Raw genomic sequence first — 27,462 nt, 5'->3', positions numbered from 1 at the left:
CAAGAGGGCCTACTTTGTTTCACACCCTATTTAAAATTACATTATCAGCAATCAAAATTTACTCACTTCAAAGTTGCACTGATCAAGATTTCGGTAAAGTTCTTGTTTTTCAGCAGTTTTGAGCGTCAATATTTTCTTAAGTTTCTATTGTTTGTTTAAGATGTTTGCTACTACACCGACTATGCTAAGATTGCACGAAATAATATGTTCCAGAGGCTAGAAAGTAGTATTCTTTCTTAAAAGTGTACGATTATTTCCAAATAATTTGAAATTTAAGCAGTTGATTTTCTTTATTTTAGGGCCAACATTGACGTCACGAAGAGAGAGTTACCTAGGATTAGAAGATTCACAATCAAGTCTTTACAATTTATCAGATGATGGCTCCGACTTTAGTTTTTCTGGTAGCCTTATGTCATTAGACGATGTTTATGACTCGACATCCGTTGGTGGACCTCGCACACGCCTGTCACGAACACGAGGTGCAAGCAACAAGTCTGAACAGAAAAAAATTTCATACCGAAAAGCTGGAATTATATCTTTTACTACATTGTATAATGAGGATGAGCATATTTTAGAAGTCCATATCATTCGTCTAACTGATCTCTCAGCGAAACGGCAACTCAGCGAAGTAAACCCTTTTGTCAGAGTTTACCTCGAACCTGGAAAAAAACAAAAACAAAACACGAAATACCAAAAAGAAACTAGGAATCCTTATATCAATGAAACATTAACCTTTTCTGACTTGAGCGTTGACGATTTGGCAAAGCATAAAATAAAGATGAAAGTGTACCATCACGGAATATTAAGAAGGAGTGAGATAATGGGCGAGGTGGATGTAGCTTTGAGTTCGATAAATATTCAACTAAAGGAACAGTTTGATGTTGACCTATTCATAAAAAGATCTGAGGTAATGGTTTTAGTATCAATGAGAGAATTGTAGAGTAAAGTTCTCAATTAATTTACGAAAACCTAGCAGATATAAAAAAGCTTTCAATAAGTTTGCTTCAGTAAGCAAGCTTCAGTAAGTAGGCTTCAATAAGTTGACTTCGGTAAGTAGGCTTCAATAAGTTGGCTTCAGTAAGTAGGATTCAGTAAGTAGGCTTCAATAAGTTGGCTTCGGTAAGTAGGCTTCAATAGGTAGGCTTCAGTAAGCAGGCTTTAGTAAGTAGCATTCAGTAAGTAGGATTCAGTAAGTAGGCTTCAATAAGTTGGCTTCGGTAAGTAGGCTTCAATAAGTTGGCTTCAATAAGTAGGATTCAGTAAGTAGGCTTCAATAAGTTGGCTTCGGTAAGTAGGCTTCAATAGGTAGGCTTCAGTAAGCAGGCTTCAGTAAGTAGGCTTCAACAAGTTGGCTTCGGTAAGTAGACTTCAATAGGTAGGCTTCAGTAAGCAGGCTTCAATAAGTTGGCTTCAGTATGTAGGCTTCAGTAAGTAGGCTTCAATAAGTTGGCTTCGGTAAGTAGGCTTCAATAGGTAGGCTTCAGTAAGTAGGCTTCAGTAAGCAGGCTTCAATAAGTTGGCTTCAGTAAGTAGGCTTCACTAAGTAGGCTTCAATAAGTTGGATTCCGTAAGCAGGCTTCAGTAAGTAGGCTTCAATAAGTTGGCTTCGGTAAGTAGGCTTCAATAGGTAGGCTTCAGTAAGCAGGCTTCAATAAGTTGGCTTCAGTAAGTAGGCTTCAATAAGTTGGCTTCAGTAAGTAGGCTTCAATAGGTAGGCTTCAGTAAGCAGACTTCAGTAAGTAGACTTTAGGAGGAAAAGGTCTTAGACCGACTTATACTCTGTTTTAAGCAGAAATTGTCGAATTACATAACTGCTATGTTTGTAGGCCAAGATTTAAACTTACAACATCCCACAGGTAAAGCCACCTAATCCTAGAAAATCTGTAATTCTACTTTTTGCTAGGGTATACTAATCATTTACCTGAGTACTTTTTTCATTGTGGTAAGAGGGTATTATCTTAAAAGTTCAAAAGAGGTGTCAAACTAGTGATATTTGTCAATTTATTGAGGACTGGTGATATTTGTCAATTTATTGAGGACTGGTGATATTTGTCAATTTATTGAGGACTGGTGATATTTGTCAATTTATTGAGGACTGGTGATATTTATCAATTTATTGAGGACTGGTGATATTTATCAATTTATTGAGGACTGGTGATATTTGACAATTTATTGAGGACTGATGATATTTGTCAATTTATTGAGGACTGATGATATTTGTCAATTTATTGAGAACTGGTGATATTTGTCAATTTATTGAGAACTGATTACCCACATTTTTTAACCATAAGAATTTTCTCATCGTTTTTTGCAATATCCTTTTTATGTCGGCTTTAGACTCTAGCTGAACGCCTGACCATGGTCTTGCCAAACCCTGAATATTTTTCATTTTTTCTCATTTTCTTCTTAAAAAAATTGTTTACTAATTATCTCATTGCCATCCTACTGAACCTTTATTCTCTCTATTCCGTTTTCTGTTATTCATATTTTCCTTCTCCAATTTCTTTTCATGTGAAATGTTCAAAATCAAATTGTTCTTTTTTAATCACCTAAACTTTTTATTACGAAAGTTCTGAGACCTTGAATTACATGTTTTGATAAAAAAAACGCCTAAAATACGGGGCACACTAGAACAAATAAGTACAGTTAACTCCAAGTAACTCGAACCTGCAAGGGACCAGAGAAAACAGTTCAACTTAACGAATGTTCGACGTAAGCGAAACTCCCGTTAATTCGAACTTAGACAAAAATGAGATATTAGTTCGAGTTAAGGCAATTTTTTCTCCTGACAATCTAGCTAGTAAGTTTTCACTGAATTTCGTATGCCGGTTTGACGTAACCTTGTTGACAGTTCTTGTTCAACACTTGATTGGCCATTTGCCATTTTTTATTTTCAACGTGCCGATCCGTATGGAAAATGCGTTATCACTATCACTGCAAAAGCAGTAAATCTTGGGGATGGCTATAACATGCAAGTGCCTTGCATTATCCAACTGTCAGGACAAAAGTGTATGGTCAGCATTTAAAAAAAAACAAAAACAGAACTTATAATTTAAAGGAAGACTGTAACTTGTAAGGAAGTAACTTTTGTTACGTGCAACAGTGTATTTATTTTCTAACCTTTTTTTCCACTTCTCCAGACATCATCTGACGCTTTAAAATATGTAAGATCAAAATTTTTAGCAAATTGAAGGGCCTTCTCTTTTGTCATATTGCCATCAAAAGGTACATTTTGGTTCCTTTGTAAAGAGAATCATTTAAGAACAGCTTTTTCGAAATTTCTGGCTACATTACATACCAGTATTCATTTTTCGAATTTTTTTTCTACTTGCCACAAAGTTAGTTATCCGAAGTTATCCGAGTTATCCGAAGAAAGTACCTTAAGGGCGACTAAAAAATGGTTCGAGAAAGCGAATGTTCGAGTTATCCAGGGTTCGAGTTAACGAGTAGTTTTTATAAGGAAGTATCAAGAAATGTCTAAGGGACCGTAAGAGACAGTTCCAGCTAATAAAAATTTAAGTTAACCGCTGTTCGAGTTACCGGGAGTCTACTGTATTACAAAAGTAACGCTGTTTCTCGTAAAAAGTTAAAAAATTTCGACTTTTTGCGCCTGTCCGTTATTAACAAAGTTATCGCCGTTAACCACTAGAACATATATCTAAGCTACAAGCTACATGGACATGATATATTTTGTAATATATACGTAAAATGTTTACTTTTTATTTTTCATGGTATTTAGAGCACATCAGCATCACTGAACATCACCTTGTGTCACCAAGCAACATATTCCAAGCTGGAAGTTATCATGCACGAAGCGAAGAATTTAGCAAAGAAGAGTTCCTCCCTGAGTATGTGTTATTATAAATAAATTCTTAAATCATTCCAAATTGGGCTGACTCATTATTAAAATTGACTTAAAAATTTAATTTCTCCTTCATAGATCCATACGCTAGCATTTCTCTATTTAAAGAGAATTCTACCGAAAAAAAAGACACGACCACAAAACGTAAGACGAGAAATCCAACGTTCAACGAATGTTTAGACTTTGACATAACAACAAATCCTAGCACACCTCTTGAAGTGTTTTCGCTGGCTGTCACGTTGTTCAATCATAATTTGGTTGGTAAGGATGACGTGTTGGGATATGTCATTTTTAGTTCATCATCCCCACAAGAGTCAGCTGCTGATCACTGGAGAGAAGTGCAAAACGAGCCTCACAAACGTATAACGAAATGGCACCATTTGATAGATGCAAAAGATATTTGAAAATTGTTCAGTTTTGAATAGTAAAACAAAGTTATTATCACTTATTTAAAGCGCTTAGGTAACCTCACCCTCGCTTAATTGAAAGTTTTTCTCAATTTTGTGTTAAAATTGTCAAGACCACATGTTTATTTCTCTACTGATAGATTAATGTATTAATTAATCGTTATAAATTGATATTATACAAAGTATCCAAATTAATGTAAAAAAAAACAATTTACAATATATATTATGTTGCTTATCGATACGTGATTAGATGATCCTATTTGTTGAAAAATACAGCATATATACTTTATATATATACAGCATATATACTTTAGTCATAAACAAGGTCTTAGCTAATATTTCGTTTGCAAGAGGGTTTTCCACACTGTACGAATAAGGTTGGTTAAGTGCAAAAGCTGTACCTAGAAAAGTTCATTATCAGTTTTGTTCTTCTGTTCAAAAAGTATAAAGCAAGCTTTACAAAATATGTGTAATTTGTGTAAAAATGTGAAAAAGACACTGCCTGTCAAACCTAAATATTTACAAACATGTAACCTTTTTTCTATAATGTTACAAGATTTCAATATTCTGATTTTCGAAGAAAGGATTTATAATTCCCTCAGATGAAGCATTTACATCGTCCATTGCAGTCTCCAAATAGTTTCCCTCGATTCCAGTCACACCATACAGCGGATTTTCAAACATATTGGCACCATTGGTACGTATTTCTGTTGTGCTAGAAAACAAGTCTTCTGGTCGCGAGTTATCATAAAGTGGGTTGGCCGTCGTTGCTTCATTATCAACTTCGTCCTCGTCAACGCCGTATATCGGATTAAAATGCCCATCGAAATTATCCATGTCGTATTCATTGTAAAGACTTGATCTTTTTTCCAAAGTTTCCAAATGTTTTCCTCTCTTTGCGGTTTTACCAGACATTGTAATGTCTAATTTTCTTTTGCGATTATTTCGTCTGCTCCGGAATATAAACACGACAACAATAAAGATGACCAAAACACACAGAACAATGCCGGCGATGGGTAGTGCCGTCATATACAGCGGATCTCTATCAAAAGTGTATTGAGAAATGACCGGTTTTTTAATGTTTTTGCTGTTATTTAAATACAATGCGACGACGGAACAAACATGGCATCCAAATTGGTTATTCTGAAGTGTACAATCAACAAACAGTTCTTCGCAAGTCTCGTTAATCGAATACAATAGTACGTTCGGGGATAAAACTTTGTCTTTATAAACACCATAAAATTTAACATCTGTTTTCGCATCGTCAGCATAATTTACCGCTTCCTTAACACCGGGGCCATACGATAAAATTGTGGAATCAGATAATTTCACGTCCTTATATTTACTCTTGGGTTGAATCCAGGGCAGCGGAATAGTTAACGTGTTCCTTAAAAAATCCTCAAAGTGAAGTTTCCATAATATCATGGCGTTCCCGGAAAGTGGCGCAAACCAAGTGGGAAAGGATAGTGTGACAGTTTCATCGTTTGGTACGCACCTCCAGCTTGCTACACCTTTTGATTTACTAGACAAGTCAATCGAAGTACAAAGCTGTTGCTTACTGCAAGTATTTCCAGAACAACCCGTGGAGTTTCTTTCACACGAAGAACCGTGCAAGCCAGTGGGGCATGCGCACTTATACCCGTTTATCAAATCAGTACATGCTCCTTTAAAGCAAGGTTTTGATTCGCACTCATCGATTTCTACGGCGCAAGTTTGACCTCGGAATCCATGGGCACATTCACATGTAAAGTTGTTTATTCCATCATAACAAGTCGAATTTTGAAGACAGGGATTAGGCTTGCAGTCATCAATATTGACAGAGCAATCATGACCGCTATAACCTGGTTTGCACTGGCAAGTATAATTTAGATGCAGGTCAGTACACATACCGCCATTTTGACACGGTGAGCACGGTTTACTCTTAGAATCAGCGCACTCCTTTTGTTTTGTACCAATACAAAATCGACACTGCGGAAAGCAATCATCAATTGGCGCGCAAACGTTATCACGCAAAGCAAAACCTGGTGAACATATGCACTTACTTTCCAATTTGTTCACTCTCTTGCACACTGCATTTTTCAGGCAAGTAACATTGTTAATAACACAAGGATTTGATTTCAATATATTGAACGAAATAACACCCATGGTGGAGAGGGGTGGCTTGCCATTGTCAGTTGCTTGGATTGATAAAACGTAAGAAGATGTAATATCTGCTTCCAAATCGCTAATTAGATATAAATATGACGTAGAGGCAGGAGCATGCGTAGTAACTATTTTAAACACGTGCTGATAATTCAATAGTTTGAACGTGACCAGTTGCCTTATACCCTCAGGGTTGTGTGACCACAGCTCTCCTAGTTTCTTAACTTTTGTGTCTTCTTTAATATTTCGCGAACCATGAATTAATGTGATATTGGTTGGTGGTTCATTCACGTCTTTTGCTATGATGGTTATATTTGCTTTGTACGATAGCGGTGGTTGACCATTGTCTGTCACACGGAGGTCCACGACAATTTGATTCACACCAGGCGGCGCCTCGTAATTCAATTGCGGTAGATTTATGATTGACAATTCGTTGGACGATGGGGAAACCTAATAAAAAGAATCAATTAGGTTTTAAAAAACCTGTCTTTCCAATTAAAAGCGGCCAAATGCTAGCAAAAATTGTGCCTTTATGAAAACGTTCGTAAAACGATAGGATATTTAACAGGGTAAATCTTTTGCCATTTCAGTTCTGCCAAACTAGACAGTCTGAAAACGAGGTTTGACGTTATTTGTTGCTAAAACGTTCCAAATCCGTTAAAAGCTTTATATAAAAATGATAACATGAGTTCCACAAAGATTAAGAAAAAGTATCCCACGAAAATCAGGAAACATGCAAATCATGGCCCGAAGATGACTAGTTTTGTTCTGTAAAACTTGCACAACAAGAACTAAACATACCTTGAAATATTTCTTCGATTCACCAAGCACTTCATAAGAATACGCTTGACCAAGGTCAGGATCAAGACATTGCAGTATTCCAACATCTTCACCCGGTATAGGATTCTCATTTAAAAACACAAATGATGAATTATTTATTTTTATTCCATACGGCGCTTCATTAACATCAAGCACAGGTACTTCCAATGTGGTATCTATTGACAGTTTTGGCACGCCATCATCAAAACATCTGACCTCAACTATAACAAAAAAGCATAACAATGCGAAAGTACGATAATCCATAACTTGTTAATTAAATTCAATCAAATGACATCATGGCTACCCCCTCTGGAGGAGCTTATCTTTCCTGAAAGTACAAGGAAGTCATCTCAACCGCAGAGGCTTTTATACCATTGTTATAATTATACAATAAAATTAAAATATAAACACATAAAACCTGAGATACTACTTTATCGAAACTGGCTGAATAAAGTTTCAGCAAAAACGTTTTGGAAAGTGACTTACATTTTAATATTTGAAGGGCTTCAAAGTCAAGGTGGATACTGGTAGAGTTTATATAGACTGAAACATTTCCGCTTTCTTCAGTAAAGAGTAAAATCCAGTCTTTATTGCTGCTAATACAAATGCACGTATGTAATTGGAAATCATCTTCATCGTTTACGCGAAGGCTTGCTATTTTGAAATCTGAACGTGTATTCTCAGGAACAGGTATTATGGTTTTCGACACAAAATCCGGTTTGTCATTTGCGTCGGCAACGAGAAGTGTAAAACGTTTCTAAAATTAACAACAAGTATTAGTAGCCATCTTTTGTCATCAAAACTGTCAAAAACAATAACAAAACTGCTGGTGGTTCTAAATTTTAGGGAATAAAATAATTGGAGGAAGTAGCAAAATACTTCAAATTTTAACATTTTAATGTCCATTTTTCCGTTATGTAAAGGTTCGAACTAACAAATTTTGAAGTCGTTAGCCCGTGAGAAAAACATGTTTGCCCGTGGTAGCTTCTGATCCTCAGATTTTCGCCTTCGTACGGCATCGTTTTTTCGCGCATCTTTAGCACGAAAAAGTAATTTGAACAGAATACAGCTGTTAATATGGAAAACCTTAGAATGCTAAAATAAAGGTCCGAGAATTTACTCTAAAAAAGAATAGTGTTAGTTTGCATGGACACGTGACTAACCTGAAACGATAACGGGGGACTTCCATTGTCTGTAGTTTGCACTACAATATCCACTGATTTGAATGCTTCATAGTTTAGTTTTCCATTTAAAGTGATTTGGTGTCCGGATATTGAGAAAAGACCTAAAGGAAAATGTTCAATATTGTATTGTGATGCATCTGAAGCGAAGTGAAGCAATGGAAGGGCGAAATACAATCTAGTCTAAATATTCTTTAAGGTGCATAAAACAATCATAAACGGATAAACAAAAAACAGTTTCCAACTAAACTAGCTAAATGAGAATTTAATTGTATGGAAAATTATGAAGAGTGAAGATTATATATTATATGCATATTAGGTGGGCATCAAGATTGTCATATAAATTTAAAACTTAACAACACATAACAAAAAAGACAGGCAAATGAAATGCGAATAATATGCAAACAATCTTTTGCAAAAGACATGGAAAAACAAACAAACATTCAGCTTTGTAAATATTCCAATTTGTTTGATCATCCAATTAAACTTATTTCTGCCGTACTGGATCGCATAAAGCTAGTAACTTTCACAAAAAGCGTTCAAAAGACAAATTGTAGTTTGACACCAACCTGCGTCGTCTTGAAATTTATAAGTATGTTGTTGGTTCTGATCATGATCTAGTGTCGACAAATTGGCCACAATACTACCAGGCAGCATGTCTTCTTTCAGTGTCGTTGCTGACAGTATTATATCTGTGGGTGCATCATTCAAATCATTTACCTTTAAAATTGAATATAAGATAATACAGAAAAGTATAGCCAAACTAATTGAACTGGAACTAAAGTTTATTGATAAGAATTTGTCAGATTTCCATGTAAATGTGGTTTTCTGCAGTTGGTATGGATTGATGCGTTGTAAAAACCTATATGGCGTTTACTTAAGCATTCAGGGTTGATATTTTCTCATTTCAAAATAAACGCAAAAAAATAAACAGAAACAGAATAAGAAAACAGTAATACAAAACATAATAAAAATGTTTAAAATACCAATATTGTTATATTTTGTGTGTTTGATTTTGGAGGTTTCCCATCATCCTGTAACGTCACTTGAACTGTAAAGGAAGATTCCTTTTCATGATCTAGAACTTGAGTTGCCACCAGTAAAAATGGAGGGCGCAGTTGAAAAGGAGCACCAAATGATGTGAATTTGCTGATCGATACATTATCGTTCAAAACATTCTAAACGGTGGTACGAAATATTATATTTTTAGTTTTTGAGAGAAAGATCTGATGACGCAGCAATTTGACTCATGATTCCACATTCACAAAGGTTTTATCGAATACAATCCCATATTATCTCATATACTCTCATATTATCTCATATACTCTCATATAGTCTCATATACTCTCATATAGTCTCATATACTCTCATATAGTCTCATATAATCCATTTTTTATAAGTTTTTGATACGACAGGTGCAGGTTTGAAAAATCAGTATAACTTCTGAACTTCTGTTCAAAATTAATGCAGCTTGGTTTTAACATAGAGACTTTAGAGTATTGACGAAGCAGAGGGAAGAAGTTGGAAAAAACGTAGGGGTTGAAAAAATGTAATAAAAATTTGGGAGGAGAAGGGAATAGATAACATTAGCCTGTTACAAAATAGGTACACATTGTTTGCAAAATTATATAGTAAATAATGACAGTGAATTCATTTTGAGGCGTTGCTTAAAGAATTAGATGCTTGAGTAGCTGGTAGCTGTTAGCACTTTTTTCACAAGTTGTCAAAATACGAAATGTTTTTTCGACACTTTTCATTTCTTTTGTAACAGACCCAATTTATTACGTCCAAACGGAATTAAGCTAGATGTTTCATTTTTCTACAAAATATAATGGCTGTTCTCTAAATTGCAAACAAAACACTGACCAGATTATCAGGATCAGTAAACATGATCACACCAACGACTTCGTTAATCTTGTTGTGCTCATCGATTGAAGATGGAGTCAAAGATATATTTTGAGGAGGCTCGTTAACGTTCAAAATGTTTATCACAAACTTTTTTTGAATGGAAAATCCTCCATTCTCTTCTGTGCATTCAACCTAAAAGAAGCTTGTTTTGTTGAGAACATATCTTTTCACAACACAACACAAACTTCACAATAAAACTTCGTTAAGGATTATTAAACAAAATTAATAATTAAATATAATTAAACAAAAACTCACAAGCGTGTCAAAGAAAGTTTTTTTTTCGAAATCCAACAACTGTGGATGTTTCACTATCAGTTGATTTCGCGAGTTGATCTAAAACGTAAAACCGTCATTTATTGCCACAGCAACAACGACGACGACAACAGTAACGACAAAAGCAACACAAACAACCAAGCAAACAAACAAACTAATAAACAAACAAACAATATAAAAACAAAAAAACTAATGATGGCAACAGAAATAAAGACAACCGTCTACACTTTAAAAAAAATAAACTTCAAGGCCAGAATTAAATTTTTTTTACCTCAAATGGAGACGCTCTCTCCTTCACGACACAGGAATGATTTTGAACATGTTGATGACGATTGTCAGGATCTTTTACAAGCAAGGAACCGACGACGCTTCCTAAAGGTGCGTTTTCTGGAATCTAAATGTAAAAAATCAGATTTAACAAGTGTGTTTTTTTGAGAAAAAAAAATAATCTTTTGCAACGACAATGACCTACCTTGTTATTTCGCATAATTATATTTGTTGGGCGTTCATTCACATTTGTAACGTAGATAGAGACATTCTGTCTGAGCGTTAGCTGTGGTATCCCATCATCTGTTGCAGCAATTGTAATGGTAAATACACCAGGTTTGATTGTTGAAGAGCTCTGTAAAGTTATCGAACCAGTTTTGCGTTCAATGCGAAATGGAGATTGACGGCTTATTGGGTGTAACATGCTAAAACAAAACCCGACAACCATCATCAGTACAGTGAGATAAAATTATTAGTAGTGGAGAAGTATTAAAGAATTGCTTTCTTAGCAAAAGTGCAGTTTTTACGTTAGCAATCGTTTCAAATATTTCATTTTATCATCAGGGCTTGTCTCACACTCACCTGTAATACGCCTGTGCGTGCTGAAAGCTTACACCTGATATGTTATATGTGTGTGTCTGATACCTGTCCTCATCCACAGCTGTGCACCGTCCAATGTGAGCTCCGCGATTCGCTTTTTCAGAGATAGCAAAACTTCCGCTGCATTTTAAATCGTTTGGCGCGTCGTTTCGATCTTCTACTGTGATTTGAAAAGCTTCAGTGTATGAGGAGCCTAAGAAGAGCACGTTTTAATGTATGATAGGCCTAAATGGTTTGTGTGTATGAAAAAGAAAAAAATATGTAGGGTGTCAGATTAATAGAAATGAAGTAAAAAAGGACAACCCAGGGATAATAAATCAAGGTCAATGAATTACTTTTGACACTGGAGGGACCAATATGGCGACGAAGGAGGGCGTTGTCCCTTTATGTTGTTTTTTTTCACCTACTTCTTCCAGTAAATTACAATATACATTGTCCCGGCGAAAATGACAGCAGCAAGCTTCCAATACACTTACCTGGAACATCTTTAACATTCACATCGATTGAATACGAATTTCGTTTTTCGTAATTCAATTTTTGTGACGTTTTCAGCATGAGGCCATCAATAACAAAAGGTACAGTTGGATTAACCAAACTAAGCGTGTGATTGTTACCATTGAGGTCAGGATCATGGACAATAAAAGTCCCAATGATGTAATTATCCTTGTTCTCTGGCGCTGTCCCACTAGTCAGTGACAGCCCAGTGGGTGGTTCATTAACATCGTCAATATACATAATTACATCTTTTTCGAAAGACTTTCTTGGAAAACCAGAATCAATGCAAAGAATTGGAATCGCGACTTTGCTTCTACTTTCATGATCTAGAGCTCCATTCACAAACAGTTGGTTTTGAGACAACCGGAATAATTTTGAACCGACTTGGTTGATCTCACAACTATGACTTTGTATTAATGTATGTTTATTGTCAGGATCGGTTACCGTAATGTTGCAAACAAAAGTATTGTTCGGCGTGTTTTCTTTTGCGTGATTCAAAGATAACTTGATGTCCGTTGGAGCTTCATTGATATCAATCACCTAAAAAAAATTACGTTTATTAATTGGGGAGAAATATTTTATTTCAAATTAACCATTAGAAACCATATAGCGATTCAATTTTTTAAACATGAAAAAACATTAATTTTTCTCCTTTAGGAATAAAAAGGCTTTAAACATACGGATTAGAGAGGGGTTAGTATAGTAGTGAGGCTGGCTTCCTTTTTAATTTTAAAAAAATGGTAATCAGCAAGAGCTGTTCGTGCAGTTAGATATATATGTTAAGTTAAAGCCAAAATTTCGTTTAATATGATCGTGGACAAAACTTTATAGTAAATAAAAGACAAAAAAATTTTCTTCTTCAGCTTACCTGCACAATAATACTTCCTTGGTGACTCATAGCTGGTCTACCATTATCAGTAGTTTCCACGACAATAGTGTAGTTTGCCTGACTCTCATAATCCAAAATAGTATCCGTGGTAAAAAGTTCATACACACCAAACAGATCTTTTTGAATCGCAAATCGATTTCCTGCGCTGTCAATTATTTTATACCTAAAAATTACACATTCGATAACAGACTTAGGTTTTACAAGAATTTCTTTCATAAGAGTAGTTTTACCCAGACATTTTCATGGCATCACCTTAACTAAAGTTAAATTAAAATTACAGTGGCTACGTTGCCGAAGAGACAGTCTTTCTTTTGAACTCCTTTTTCTCATTATTGTGTTTGTTGCTTAAAAAAGGACTCTTGTCCTTTTCAATAAGAGAAATCTCTTATTAAACTTATCCTTATCATGTAAACCTCAATTAAGGGTACATTTCCATTAATTTAAATATTGTTGACCAAATCTTGCTCAACAGTCGCACAACAGTTTTGTAAAACAGTCACGGTTACGAGTTTATGGAAACACCAAAGCAACACAAGCGCCGTTGCACACCACTTGCAATGTAGAGATTTCTACCATTGCAATGGTGGCACAAAAACCGTTGCACAATAATTACGATCTTTAATGTAACCCCACCTTAACAAAAAGTACGTATTGCAACTTACGTAAAGTCTTGAAAAGGGTCCTGGTCGATTGTTTCCAGCACTCCAATACGTTTGTATTTCAAATTCTCCTGCACGAAACACAAGTGTTCACCTTGAATTGTTACATCTGTCGGTGCATCGTTGCCATCAAGGAGAGTTATATTAAAGCTAGCTGCGTGTGAAAGATCGGCAGGATCTGACACGCGAATTGATATTAGGATCACGGCTTCCTTCTCGAAATCGAGCGTTGAGTTGACTAACAGATTCGTTCTACATAATGTGTGCTGACCTAAAAGTAAAATTGTTGCGTAGTTGGTCTTGTTTTCCAACAGTTATGTTTAACGATTTCCTTGATCACTCATCACCGGCTAAAAAGCGGGCCGTCGCAAACGTAATCGTCTTCGGTAGTAGGTAAACAGACGGTCTTGGCTTTTATAAGCACTAAGGTAGAGTTTGATAAAATGCTTTTTTGGAAATCAATAAGCCAGAGCCAAAACAACATGAAAAAATTGTAGGTAAATCACCTTGCCTTGCAGTCACTAATTATAATAAATAATTTTTATCATACGCTTCTTCCACCTATTAAAATGTTTAGCAAGGGTTATTACATAATTTTTAAAGCGTAAAACTGCAAATTCCGAAACTTAAAATTCTAAAAATACAATACTCTCTCCAACAGAAAGCAAATAGCCGTTTAAAAAAAGGAACACCATCAAAAACAACAACGAGGCAAAGCTGTCTTCCAGGTCAACATCAAGAGGTAGCTGGGTGTTGCAAAGAAAACTGGTTTAGGTAAGTAAAAAGTTTAATTCATAGAACACAAAAACTTTGATCGATTTATCATATAGTCGCAACTTTTTAAAGATTTTATAAGAATAAAAGGCATTGCAATTGACACACGACTGCAGAGCATCTCCATTCACAACCGTATGGTCCATTTTGCAATACGTTTCAGTGAAACATTTGAATATGCTCTGATTTTCAGTTGTCAATAAAATTCTTAGGATAGTGTTTCTTCATGTATGCCTTTCAGTTTTAGGAATGAAATACGGAACTCAAAAAATTTGCTAGCAAGGTGATTTTGCGCCTTCAATGTTGCGCTACTTGAAGAAGGCCTAAAAACATTATTAGGCTTCTTCGGGGATGAACAAACGATTAAAGGTCTCCCAACTGTCCAATGTTCCCATAAAAAAAGCAGCAACAATGACAATGACAACTACGAAAAAAATAAAGAAAATAATGAAATAAAGGTGGTATCACTACTTAATTCATTGATTTTATAGATAGTTCAAGTTATTTAAAACGAGTACTAACCTATCCCAGTAGAAATATTTGTACAAACTACTTTATTATCCAATCGAAACTTTTCGTCAGGATTTTCAAGAAGCTGAAACGCCAAACGTTCAACCGCGTCTTGATCATCTGCTTCCACTGTGGCGACCACCGTACCATTCGACGTGTTTTCTTTTACTTTAGGTTGATTATCTGGAAAACTTTGTGAAGCTATTAGGCTTGTTAATCGTAGGTTAGTGGGAGATTCATTTATATTTTGTATAATGATGTGAATCTCCTTTTTAATCTAAAAATATTACAGCTGTTTAGTTTAGTTTACTTCTTTGTAAAAAAAAACAAAAAAAAAACAAACACCTTGCTTTGTGAAATGATCTAGAATTTTTTGAACGTATAATCAGGGCCATAGGTGATATAGGCATGGGGATTGGGAATTAGTCATTATTCAAAGCTATCCTTTATACACAGTCTGCGTTTGTTTCTGCTTACCGTGATTGATGGCATTCCATCATCTGTAGCAGCAACAACAATCTTATGACTCTGTTTACTTTCGTAATTCGTAGATTTAGCTTTTATTACAGAGTTGTTTTTGATTATAAATCTCCCTTTATCGTCATCAGCCAGTGAGAAGATATGTTTTTGGCCAACATCTTCATCTTCGACGCTCAGCTTACCAATTTCAAATCCTATACTGGCATTTTCAGCAACAACGTTCGATGACAACCTTAAATTTCGAGGTTTATCATTTGCATCGGTGACAATAATATCAATTTTTTTTTGGAAACTTTGCGCTGGAGTTCCATCGTCAGTGACGTCAATAGTAATTTTCAAGAATCTGTTCGATTCAAAGTTCAATTTACAATGTGCGCCACCAAGTTGCAGACAGAGAGTGTTGTCTTCAGCAACTTGCAGTATGTTTCCGGCAATACGGAACATGCCAAATGGATTCGCACTTAAACTGTAAGTATGTTGTTGCTTTTCTCCTAATTTTGATCGGTCTTCGTCTATCACGGAGAGCAATCCTATTATCGTCCCTTTCTTGCTGTTCTCCGCCACTGTGTTATTGGAAAGGATAATTTCGATAGGAGCTTCATTTACATCTAAAAAGTATTACACTATAAAATTAAAAAATAATTTTGCGAATTCTAAGATTTCGTTATATGGATTTGCATTTTAATCAACTTGGGTATAATTTAGGCTTTTGTGTTTTACTCCGTAAATAGACCAGTGAGTTACCATGACATTAACCGCGGTTAATTATATGTCGTGTAGCAAAAAAATTACGCTCTTTAGAGAAAGAGTGAGGTCCTTAAATATATTGAGTTTGGATTGAATTTTAGGCACTATTATTTTAACACCATTTTTTTAAAATACAACGAAGTTTTGAAATTCGTTTAAAAAACAAACATGAAGTACTTACCCACGACTAAGATTTGTATCATTTTTTGAAATGATAAACTTGGAGAGCCATTGTCTACAGATTTTATAAGAAGATCGTAAGAAGGTTTCATTTCGTAATCCAATGACACCGTCGTTGCCAGTTTGTCTCCATTGATTACAAAAGGAACGGTTTGATTAAGTAGAGTGTAGGTAAATGATTGGCGCGCAGCATGCCCAAAATTGTCAGGATCAACAGTACTTAAAGTACCTAAAAAGAAATACCGTTTTCACCAACAGTTGATAATTATTGGATATTCCGGGAAAAGAATGGAAAACATATTTATTTTTACAACACTATATTTTCTTGCTTTTAATCAAACGATGCAAATTTGTAAAATTCAATTAGGGTTGTAAAATAATTACTAGCACCGCAAGTTTGTGGAAAGACACAGAAATCCCATAAGAAGTAACATCGCGACTCACCGACAACCTGTGGCTGCACATTTTCATCGATATTGCCACTTGAAATTTTGATATTCATTGGCGACTCATTGACGTCTTCAACTCTGATTACGAGACTTCTTTTTGTACTAAGTTTAGGACTGCCAGAATCTTCACATTTTATTGTTATGTTGTACGAAGTTGCCTGAAATCAAAGATAAGCTACGTATGTCTTAAATGCATTGATGGTGTATATAAAATAATTGGCACGAAAAGATAAAGATTTTCCTGTACAAGTGTAAAAATTACTATATTAGGTAAACACTTCAATTATGAATTTATATCAGAATTTACAAATGACAAAAATGCCATTAAAAGCTTCTATTTGCAATTTCGATATTTCAATTTTGAAAAAAAAGTACTGGCGTAGACAATTTCAGAAAAATGAAGAAACACGAATATAACATTGCATTGAGATACTTTATTCTGCCGTATCAGGAGTTGGTTTCATATCACGTTGAGGATAAGGATCAGTTAGAGTCTCCAAAAACCTTTACCAGCATTTTTTAATAATAGAGGGAAAGAGAGAGAAAAGACAATGTTGAGAAAATTAAGTTAAAAATTAAGAAAACGTGTCAGGTGTTATAGTAAGAACACTTTATAAACATTTCTGACTAAAATTTCGTAAAAAAAAAATAAAAAGTTCAGCCTCACAAGGACTTTAGATAGTGTAACAATAACTGAGACAATTTGAAATCTTAAAAGCTTTGAAAAAGATATTAAATAAAGCCAACCGTCGAACCCAATAGACAAATAAGAAGAAAAAAAATACCTTTTCATAGTCCAATTTGTTATTAGATACACAGAGATAATGTGTTCTTCCAAGTCCTCCATGAGTTTTATGAGATGTGACGTTAAACATGTTATGCGTATGGTCTACATAACAGCTATGTACCTGTTTATAAGTATTCTGGCCTAAGTTATCAGGATCTCTAATATCAATGGTTCCAATAATCGTTCCTGCAGTTGCATTTTCTTTTACTTTTAGGTCTGGGAATGTCCCTATGATAGGTCTCTCGTTTACATCTTCAATAATGACCGGGAGCACAGCTAATACTGATTTTCTTGGTGATCCACTGTCAGTTGAATTTATCGATATGTTATATGAGGCAATTTGCTCAAAATCAAAAGCAACGGTTTCTTTCATATGCAACTTATTGGAATGTCGAATTTCAAAAAAAATACTTTCATGACCTTGTATCTGGTATGAGAAAGTCTGTCCTTGATCATCATCAACTGTTGAGATGTCCGCAATATAAGCTCCAGCAATGTTTTCTTGGATCGATGCTACACGCTTTCCACTTAAAAGAACATCAGAAGGAGCGTCGTTAACATCGATGATGGAGACTTTAAATTCTTGCACGTGACGCAACCCTCCTTGGTCGGTCGAACGAACTAATATGGTATATAAACTTTTTTCTTCGTAGTTCAATAACGTGTTGGTTAGTAACTTTCTTCTGCAAGTTGTTTTGATCTTGCCGGTGGAGTTCACGCATATTGTTTCAGCGTGCAGCGCGAATGTTTCATTGCAATCGTTATCTAGTTTAATATCCAATTTCGCTGAGAAATCTTCGTCAAATGAAAAAATTGTACCCACAACAGTACCAATTGGAGAGTTTTCTTCTACGTGTGGGTTGCTTTCATTGTATGTGTGCTGTGCGGCGTCATCTTTGATTAGCGTTGATATAGGAGCTTCGTTTACGTCGAGGACTTCAATTGTGAAATTTGCTGATGTCTGGAATATTCAATTTAAAATATTTGTCAGAAAGAAGAAATACGTAGGTGAAATTCTGCAGTGCACAATTAGTTTTATTCGACAGTTTTAATCGGCGCAAATAAAAATGATTATGTAAACTAGTTCAACTTTATTTAGCTGGTTCAAATATTTTTCACTGAAAACATGCCGCCAGACGCCCTTTTAAAATATATATATATATACTTTTTTTTAATGGAAATTAATTGCATACCAAGATTACGGTAAATCAATATGACATGAAAAGGAACAAAAGAAACACGTAGGAATGAAAAGTACCTTTTGTGGAGGCCATCCGTTATCTTTTGCTTCAATTGACAACCTATACAACGACTGTGTTTCAAAATCAGAGAAATTGGACTTCTTTCTTAAATTTGATTTATCGTCAATATAAAAATGATCTTTTGGTCCGCCAGTTATTTTGAAACTCAACAATTGTGACGAATCATCATCATTAGCAGTCAATTTTCCAATAATATAACCTACTGCAGCATCTTCTCGCAAAGTGTGGCCGGATAGTGATAAGTTATACGGCTTGTCATTTATATCCCTTAAGTATATTGTCAGGTTCTTTGTCAGCGATAATTCTGGAGAACCATTATCGGTTGCAATAACAGAGATACTAAGCTGTTGTGTCTTTTCAAAATTCAATCTGCAATAACCTCCTCCGTTTTCTAAACATTTTGTGTTATCTTCAGAAACCTAAAAAAGAAAACACTGCACACTAAGGGTTTTTTTTTTACTTTTAATTAATCTACAACAATTTCTTTTTTTACCAAGAACCGAAATGTTTGCAGTTTTAAACCTTGTAAGAATAATTTCCTCTTGCATTTTTAACTCCTGAGTGTGTTTTGATTGGCATTTAGAATGGTGCATTAAAATTCTGGTAAAATTTTCAACATACCATCAACGTATTGCCAATGATCTTGAATCGTGCATCACTGCTATCAATTAAACGATATTTGTGATTTTGATTGTTGTCTTCATCAGAAGTGTCCAGGACCCCAATTACTGTATCCACTGCACTGTTCTCATCAACAACATCGTTTAACATCTAAAAAATATAAACACAACATCTTAATGTGATGAATTTATGTCAGATTAGATTCTTTGGTGATCAAGACAGAACAATTTAATTGGATATACGAAAAAAAAAATTTAATACGCACTTAAAAGTGATGTATAAACCTATATAGCTTACAATAACATCCGTCGGTCTGTCATTGACATCTTCAATTGTTATAATTTTTAATTCAGTATATGACTTTGCTGGAACTCCAGAATCCGTAACCCTGATATCTACATCGATTGAAGTAAGAGTTTCAAAGTTAAATTTAGTAGTAGCAAACAATTTATCACCAACTGTTTTGAAGAAATCATTATTAGTGAGAATGGTGTAATTAAATGATTGTCTTGCAACAAATTCATTATCAGGATCAATTGTAGATAACACGCCTATTAATGTTGGAATGTTTGCATTCTCAGCGATTCTACTATTTGAAAGAATTATTCCATATGGTGCTTCATTAACATCTCTTACAAACACTTGTATTGTCCAATTACCAACCAGAGATCTGTCAACACATGCTACCACCACTGAGATGACACTAGCACTTTCATGATCCAATTGAGAGTTGACTTTGAGGATATTATTCTCAATCAGGAACAAGCTGCTGTTTGTTACATGGCAAGGGTGAGTAGTTGTGTTAGCGTTTCTCGTATCTTCGTCAATGATGTTTAAAACTCCAACAATGTGTCCAATGCTGGCGTTTTCGTATACTGCTGAATTTGAAAGCGAAACAGATGTAGGTAAATCATTCACGTCAGCAATATTAATAACAATTACATCTTCAGTTGATTTTGGAGGATTGCCATTATCAGTACTTTGGATTTTCACATAGTAAATGGACTTTTTCTCGTAATTCGCAAATGCCCCATCTTTAAACTTGAACATCGTACTTTTTATTTCAAACATGTCTATGTTATCAAGCAATTTATATGTGTACGACTGGCCCAAATCTTCATCAATTGTCGACATTGACCCAACATTTACACCCACTTGATTTTCATAAACAGTGACATAGTCGGCGTTGTCCAACAGGATCTCAGTTGGTTTGTCGTTACTATCGGAAACCTTCACTACAAACGTATACAAAGCAACATGTCCTCTGTCTGTTATTTTTAACACAAATTTGTACGAGTCTTTAACCTCAAAATTTAATTCTTTCTTCAAATATACAGCAGTCGTGCATTTAGATTTGGCGCCAAACTTCGAAGTATTTTGACATTGTACTTGATTAGTGCCAACATCAACAGTTTGGCCATGAGAGTTTTCCATTTTTACATTAAGACTGGTTACTAAATCCTCGTCGTATATCTCAATTTGTCCAACCATCATATTAGATGTTGTATTTTCAGGCACAATCAATGTATCATTGACTGCAATAGATGATGGCGAGGCTGAAAGAAGCTTTATTTTCACTGGTGGTTCATTTGCATCAATGACATCAATAATGAAGCCTTGTGTCGTCTAAAATAGATTTCATTTAAACAATTAAATATCTCACTCGAATTAGAAGTTGAGAAATATGAGAAACATGAAAAACTTTCTTAAACTTTTTTTCTGTTAACCCTACTTTAGAGGGAGTGTTTATCTCGTTCTGAGGTAAGAATACTGAGAAGAAAAAAATGCTATTAAAATGCAACTTAACATAGTAGCGTACCAAAAGTATTAGACAATAAAAACAATGGTGATGTATTTTTTTTTTTGCTGATGTAGTTTTAATTATTTCATTTTACATTTGACTTGCTTTACATTTACACTTGTCAAGGACAAGGGCAGTTTAATTAGAATAGATGCTTGTTAAGAAATTATTTTGTTAAGAAATTTTATGTTAGAAGTGTTATAATAGACAACTCCACGGACTTAATCGACTAGTTAATGATAACATCTTTACCAAATTTTCGTAGTTAAATTTTTTTACGTTTACTTTGACACTACGGGGGGTAAAGCTATACTTCCCTACTATCACTTCCCTTCTTTCAAAAAAATAAGGGTTACAGTTACATAAATGTTTTACTTTTATGCTTTAACCGTATTCTGTCCGGGGGGCAGATTCCGCCCCCCCCTGACGGTTTTTATTTAATAACTCCTTTTTGCTTTGTTATATGGCTATGATACTTACTGAGTTTCAATATTCATCTATTAGACACCTGGATGCCAAATAATTAGGTCCCATACCTTTCAGAGGCTTTGATATTACCCATTACTCGAAACTACCCTTAAAAATCTCTATGAAATCCTTTTAATGTGAAGAATATAATAACTCCTGTTAGGATTGTCCTTAGAACTTGAAACTTGCAACAAAACTTTCTTTCATCAAGAAGAATCAGTTATTTGGGCACGTGACTAATCCCATTCCCCGGTTTTGACGGGTTTTACCCAAAAATCGGAAAAACCGGATTTTTGGGCAATATTTGGTCATTTTTTATACGATCCATGCAAAAACCGGAAGATATGTTAAATAACATTTATTTAGCCTTCAGAACTTCAAACAGAATGTAAAAATTCGCTCTAGAACAAAAGTAATTAATTATTAAGCAAAAAGTGGCATTTTTAACAAATTTCAAGTTTCTGATGACATCACAGAAAATATGCTGACGCAAGCAAAAATTTATTGCCACCATTTTGTTCCTTTTATGACGTACTATAAGTGTGCCAAGTTTGATTCAATTTGAACAACCCTATGGAAACTTATTGAGGGGGAGGAATTCGCCCCCCTCACTCCCCCGGTCATAGTATGTTCGAAAAACTCCGGACTGAATAGCGTTAATACCTTTTGTTGAACTATTCCGTTATCCGAGACCTCCACTTCGATCGTATGATCTGAAGTAGTTTCATAATCAGACGGTTTTGCTTTGTATAATAAGCCAGTGTTCGTAACAAAAAAATTGCCTCCATCGTCATTGGTTAGTTTGTAAGTCAATCTTTGTAATTTGTCTTCATCCTGAGCCGAAAATTGTCCTATCAGTGTATTTTTCGGTGAACTTTCATTCACTGAAGTAGCTGATAGTGTGATGTTAAATGGTGGGTCATTCATATCTCTCAACGTGATGTCGAATGTCTTCATAACTGTTTTTGGTGGACTACCATTATCAGTAGACATAATTGCAACTTGATATTTCGGACTCTTTTCAAAGTTTAATGGACATTTCGTTGGGTTAGGCTTTGCAAGACAGTCCTTGTTTCCTTTAGAGGTCTAAGATACAAACAATGATGGAGTTAAATGTGGAAGAAGTCAGAATAAGAAAATCCAGGTCTGTTAATAAATAGCGACAAAAATGTAGAAAGAAGAAGGAATGAGTTGACTCCAACTTTACTCACCAACAATCTGTCATTGTGAGCCAATGTAAACAATCCATCGGCAGAATCCAATAAGGTGTAGACAAAGGTTTGATTTTGATCATCATCCATTGTTTGCAGGGAACCAACAAACGTGTAATTGTCTGTATTTTCATCAATAGCAGAATTTGATAACTAGAAGAGCAGTAAATAATTTATAAAATACAACATAAAGCAAAGAGGTAAAGTGCTTTAAAGAATCTAAATGAAATGTCAGATGCATTACTTAATCCTCAAAATATAAAACAAAACGTACTATAATATCTTTTGGCTTCTCATTGACATCCAGTACTTGTATCTGAAACGTTTTCTCAAAATTCAAGTTTGGAATACCATTGTCTGTAGTTCTTATAGTAATGTCAAATCTACAATAGAGGATGCAAAATAAATAAATACGCAAAAAATGAACAAAAAAGAAAGGGCATATATTGCTAAAGAAATAAAGATTTAAAAAGACACTTACTTGTTTGAAACACTTTCAAAGTCGAACGATTTCAACGTTTTCAGCTGGTTATTGATAATACTGAAACATTTGCACCTATCATGTGTTATTTGGTAGGTATGAGTGTCATTCTTGTTTGAATCTAGAGTTACCAAACTACCCACAATATACCCCACTCCTTCATTTTCTGGGACAGTGATTTGAGATAATGTAATCTAAAACAAAACAAAACAGACAACTTATATTCACTGTCAGTGGCAATTGGTTATTTTAAGAATGACTCACAAATCGAAAAGTACACACTAGACATCAATTCACGTTTAGATTCCATTTAGCTATCATTAATTCACGCTTAGATTCTATTTAGCTATCATTAGTTCTTGAAATCACAAGCATTTGCACATGTGCTCTAGTGAACCGTATAGGCGATACATCATTTCACATGCGGCCTATTGCGAGTCAATCCCCTGTAAAACTTTTAAGATAAATCCTTACATCACTTGGTGGGTTGTTATTTCTTTTACAGTAGCTTTGAACAGGAGACCAGCTGCCCGAAGTTTGACATGAGACGGTATTTTTCCCAATTAGTGTGTATCCACTGACACATTCAAGAGTGCATGTAACAGGAAACATAGAGCTTCCTCCAGGACAACGGACACTGGGATATTTACAAGCAGAACCAGTTATTCCTGGGTAAGAAAACAATTTCATAACGTATACATTTTAATTTGAAATCTTTCGCATTACTTTTCTTAATATACTTCTTTTCTATACATACTGCCATAAAACTATTCGAGTAAAAAGGTTAGGTTTGTTCATTGACAACTCACAGATAGTGAGAAAGCAGCAACGACCATAGATTGTTGCTTACCTGATGGGCAATAAGTCATTAATAGAAGTCCACAGTTTTTTCCAATGCAATGTGTTTTATTTCTTGCCACATATCCTGGACGACATATGCATGAACCTGCCGAACACACTTGCTCGCAGCCGCCATTTATTTTCCCACAAGATCTGACATCCTACAAGCATAATGAATTTTGACATTAACGTTTGCTGAATCCCAAACACGAATATTTCTCCAGTATATTTAAACTTTACTTACTTGCACAGCAGGACAAGCTCTCCCATTGCAAACAGGTTGTGTTGTGGTTTGCCTTACTCTTTTTTGACTACCAATAGCGCATTTTGTATCACAAGGGCCCCAAACACTCCATTGACCAACCTAAAGAAAAAGCAGAGATTTCTGATACTCTGATTATTATTCAGCGTTCATATTTGTTGCATTTTTTAAATCTTGTTGCAAAAGAAATGCAACAAGATTTAACAATAGATTTTAGTTAATTTTTTATACATAATTATCCAGTTAAGTGATGTAAAATATCCAAATAAAAAATAAGGATAAAAAATTTAAATAAATAGAATAAAAAACCTGGCAGTGTGTTCGCTCTCTGTAGCTACTACAAGACGTTGTCTCAATAAGTACTTCACATTTTTTCCCTCTGCATTTTGCCTGTTGTGTTATATTTCTCGACCTCTGTACTGTTCCATTACCGCAGCCTGAACTACAAAGTGACCAATTGGACCATGTTGTCAGTTTGCAATCCAAATCTATGTGTTTGGTGCAAGTTCTTGTTTCTTTTAATAGGTCTTGTCTACACGCAATACCTCCGCAAGAGCTGGAAACATTGACTTTTCGGAGTCGGAGTTGCATGCCTAAATTTTAATTGTGGGATAGTATAGGTCTTTTTTACAAAATGTTATTAGCCACTGCATTTGCCTGTACATGTCTGTACATTTGCTTTAAAAATCAGTTAGATGTTGAATATACGTTGTAGAAGAAAGCAACCGCACACCTCCACATTTGCAATTGCATTTATTTATAACTTATCACAAAGACTATACCTGTTCCACATTCATTCGAACATGACGACCAGTCACTCCAATTTGTATAAGAGCAGTTTACAGGACAGCAGCTATGCAAACAGAATTTCGTATCAGTTAGATCACCACATCTCTTACTGCAATAAGGTTGCTGTAGAATTCGTCGTTGACGATTTTTTGTTCCATTACCACAATTTCCTGACAAGGGTTGACAAGAAGACCATGATGTCCAAGTTGACATCTATGACGCAAAAAAATCACCATGCAAAAGAAGAAGGGAATGTAGAAGCCATTATGTAGTATGCATTATACGAAAAATATTTGATCGGGTAAGTTTGTGAAGGCTGGACCACCTTTCAGGTAAAATGCAATTTTATTAAAACAAAAGTAGAACTTATGAAGTAGAACTCAGTGTAAAATATCTACTGAATTTCCATAGACAGTTCGAACTGTATTATAATCACATACCTTACACGTTATAGGTACTGGTGTACATTTTTTAGAATCGAGAAGACTAACACAGGTGCCTCCACATGACTGTCGAGTTGTCACTTTTCTTGTCCGTATTTGAGTACCACTATTTGTACCACACACACCTATCAGAGTTAAATAGGAAGAAATATGTCTTACTAACCCAATGATATAAAATAAAAAACAAATAATCACAAAAAAATAATAGTAAAAGGCTTTTTATATATTAGCAAAATTTTATAAGTAACACGAGGTAAGAATCTTTCAAGAAACAAATCAACTTGTAGTAAGCAATAACCAGTGAGTATATAAGAATAAGAGAAAGAACTCTAAAACCATCACTTGTTTTTAGGGACTTCCTCTGTTCTCAAACTGATGCAAGCTTTACGCCACAACAAACATGATTAAAATGGAAAGTTTACTTCGATTTGCGCACCGATCTATCTGTTCACAAAAGCACTTAAACTTGTTCTCTTAAGCAGATAAGTAACGAACGACAAGTAAGCAACAGTTAAGCATGGAAAATACAGAAACTTAATGAAGATTGAGCCGCAATTAAAATTTGGGTTGATTATAGAAAAGAGTGTAATTTGAGCATGAACAAAAATAACATTTAACACAACACACCTGCAGCAGCATTACACTTTCCCCAAGAACTCCAAGTGGAAACTTTACAATTTCGACGGCAGCAAGGACCATTGCACGCTTTTGTATCAGATGTAGTCGGACAAGAAAGGCCATTACATGATGGTGATACTTTAATACTTCGATACCTTTTCTTTACACCAGTTCGTTCACAAGCCGCGCTACAACTACCCCAACTTCCCCAGTTGTTCATCTGGCAATTGACAGGACAACATCTAAAAAATAATACAGAATATGGATCTATCTTATCATCTTATTGTTTGAAAAGTTATGTTTAATAAAGCAATATAATAATTTATTGCCGGTCAACAACGAACAGACTAAAATCTTCAAATGAAGTAAAAAACATGTGCTTTTGTTTATTTATGCCTCGTTCATTATGCCTTGCTAACTCCATGCGAAAGGTATGTAGCTTTATTAAAATAATATGGATTAATAGTTTTGTGTCAGTCAGGTTTTATTTTATCATTTCTTTAATTGGTGCTGGGACATAAACTCAATAAGAAAGGCATAAAAGCAAAGGTATAAGGTCCAGTATCGTTTGAAGAAAATAATAGTGATTTGTGTTTTAGGATATATGTTACATCATGCGTTTTTAATACCATTCACTTGTGATGGTAAATACCTGATTGCGCATCCTTTCTTTTAGTCACAGATAATTCCATCGAAAAAAAATCGTTGTTGCTAGTGATCAACATTGGTACAGCACATAAAAAACATAACAGTCTAGTTCTCAGTTCTTTTGTCACAGTCTTTGGTCAAAAATATGAACAACACTGGTAACATGGTTGTCAACCTACCTTCCAGTGTCGCACTTTCGAGTTTCAACTTTCAGAACAGCGCAACTACCGCCACACGCTTCTGCTTTTACTAAGACTGGATTTCTGCGTTGCACCCCAGAAACTCCACATCCCTCGCATTTGCCCCAATCGGAGTATTTATAAACACATGGTTTGGGACAACATATGTGGTTGCATCCTATCTGTTCTTTTAAAGGGACGCAAGAGCCCCCGCATGATTCAGAAGCTGTTTTATAGCGACTCCTTTCCTTCACCCCGAAGATGCCACAACTTTGTGAGCAAGTCGTCCAAGCTCCCCAAGAAGACACTTTGCACCTCTTTGCAGAACATGAACGTCGACGTTTGAAAATAAGCCATCCAGATGAAAAAGTATCAAGCAGCAAGAGAAAAAAAACGATCTTTATATTCAT

At 35.0% G+C, this 27,462-nt stretch overlaps 3 protein-coding genes across 4 annotated transcripts in view; 1 reads left to right on the top strand and 2 right to left on the bottom strand.

Annotated features, from left to right (window-relative positions):
* LOC130621597 (synaptotagmin-7-like) overlaps nt 1–4,510 on the top strand; it is an 8,052-nt gene extending 3,542 nt beyond the window's left edge. The window contains exons 4-6 of the mRNA XM_057436907.1: nt 300–907; nt 3,740–3,848; nt 3,941–4,510. Coding sequence (XP_057292890.1) covers nt 300–907; nt 3,740–3,848; nt 3,941–4,266 — 1,043 coding nt within the window. The 3' untranslated portion in view covers nt 4,267–4,510. The remainder of the gene's footprint in view (nt 1–299; nt 908–3,739; nt 3,849–3,940) is intronic.
* LOC130621595 (protocadherin Fat 4-like) lies at nt 4,084–27,159 on the bottom strand. 2 transcript variants are annotated; one of them, XM_057436905.1, is made up of 33 exons: nt 27,053–27,159; nt 25,605–26,467; nt 25,158–25,377; nt 24,685–24,968; nt 24,358–24,477; nt 24,124–24,274; nt 23,748–23,941; nt 23,274–23,467; nt 23,067–23,175; nt 22,793–22,945; nt 22,245–22,667; nt 19,610–20,938; nt 19,313–19,462; nt 18,688–19,110; nt 17,428–18,390; nt 16,638–16,800; nt 16,195–16,422; nt 15,264–15,874; nt 14,799–15,063; nt 13,506–13,773; nt 12,823–13,006; nt 11,936–12,494; nt 11,442–11,652; nt 11,065–11,284; nt 10,864–10,986; nt 10,575–10,652; nt 10,278–10,451; nt 9,398–9,589; nt 8,981–9,131; nt 8,394–8,515; nt 7,717–7,987; nt 7,213–7,451; nt 4,084–6,861 (listed from the first exon to the last, which is right to left on the bottom strand). In XM_057436905.1, the coding sequence occupies exons 3-33, from the start codon at nt 25,375–25,377 to the stop codon at nt 4,819–4,821; spliced, it is 10,815 nt and encodes a 3,604-aa protein (XP_057292888.1). In that variant the 5' UTR covers nt 25,605–26,467; nt 27,053–27,159; the 3' UTR covers nt 4,084–4,818. The 2 variants fall into 2 exon arrangements, with proteins under 2 accessions (XP_057292888.1, XP_057292889.1); XM_057436906.1 differs by lacking the exon at nt 27,053–27,159 and having other exon boundaries at nt 25,605–26,531.
* Nucleotides 25,394–27,462, bottom strand: LOC130621300 (spondin-1-like). The gene is made up of 5 exons (XM_057436601.1): nt 27,053–27,462; nt 26,862–26,936; nt 26,235–26,467; nt 25,605–25,732; nt 25,394–25,489 (listed from the first exon to the last, which is right to left on the bottom strand). Exons 1-5 carry the CDS (start codon nt 27,460–27,462, stop codon nt 25,394–25,396), a joined length of 942 nt encoding a protein of 313 aa, XP_057292584.1.

Source organism: Hydractinia symbiolongicarpus, chromosome 12 (genome assembly GCF_029227915.1).
Source record: "Hydractinia symbiolongicarpus strain clone_291-10 chromosome 12, HSymV2.1, whole genome shotgun sequence".
Taxonomy (NCBI): domain Eukaryota; kingdom Metazoa; phylum Cnidaria; class Hydrozoa; order Anthoathecata; family Hydractiniidae; genus Hydractinia; species Hydractinia symbiolongicarpus.
The sequence above is the reverse complement of the archived record's forward strand: the minus strand, read 5'-3'. Positions and strand labels throughout refer to the sequence as shown.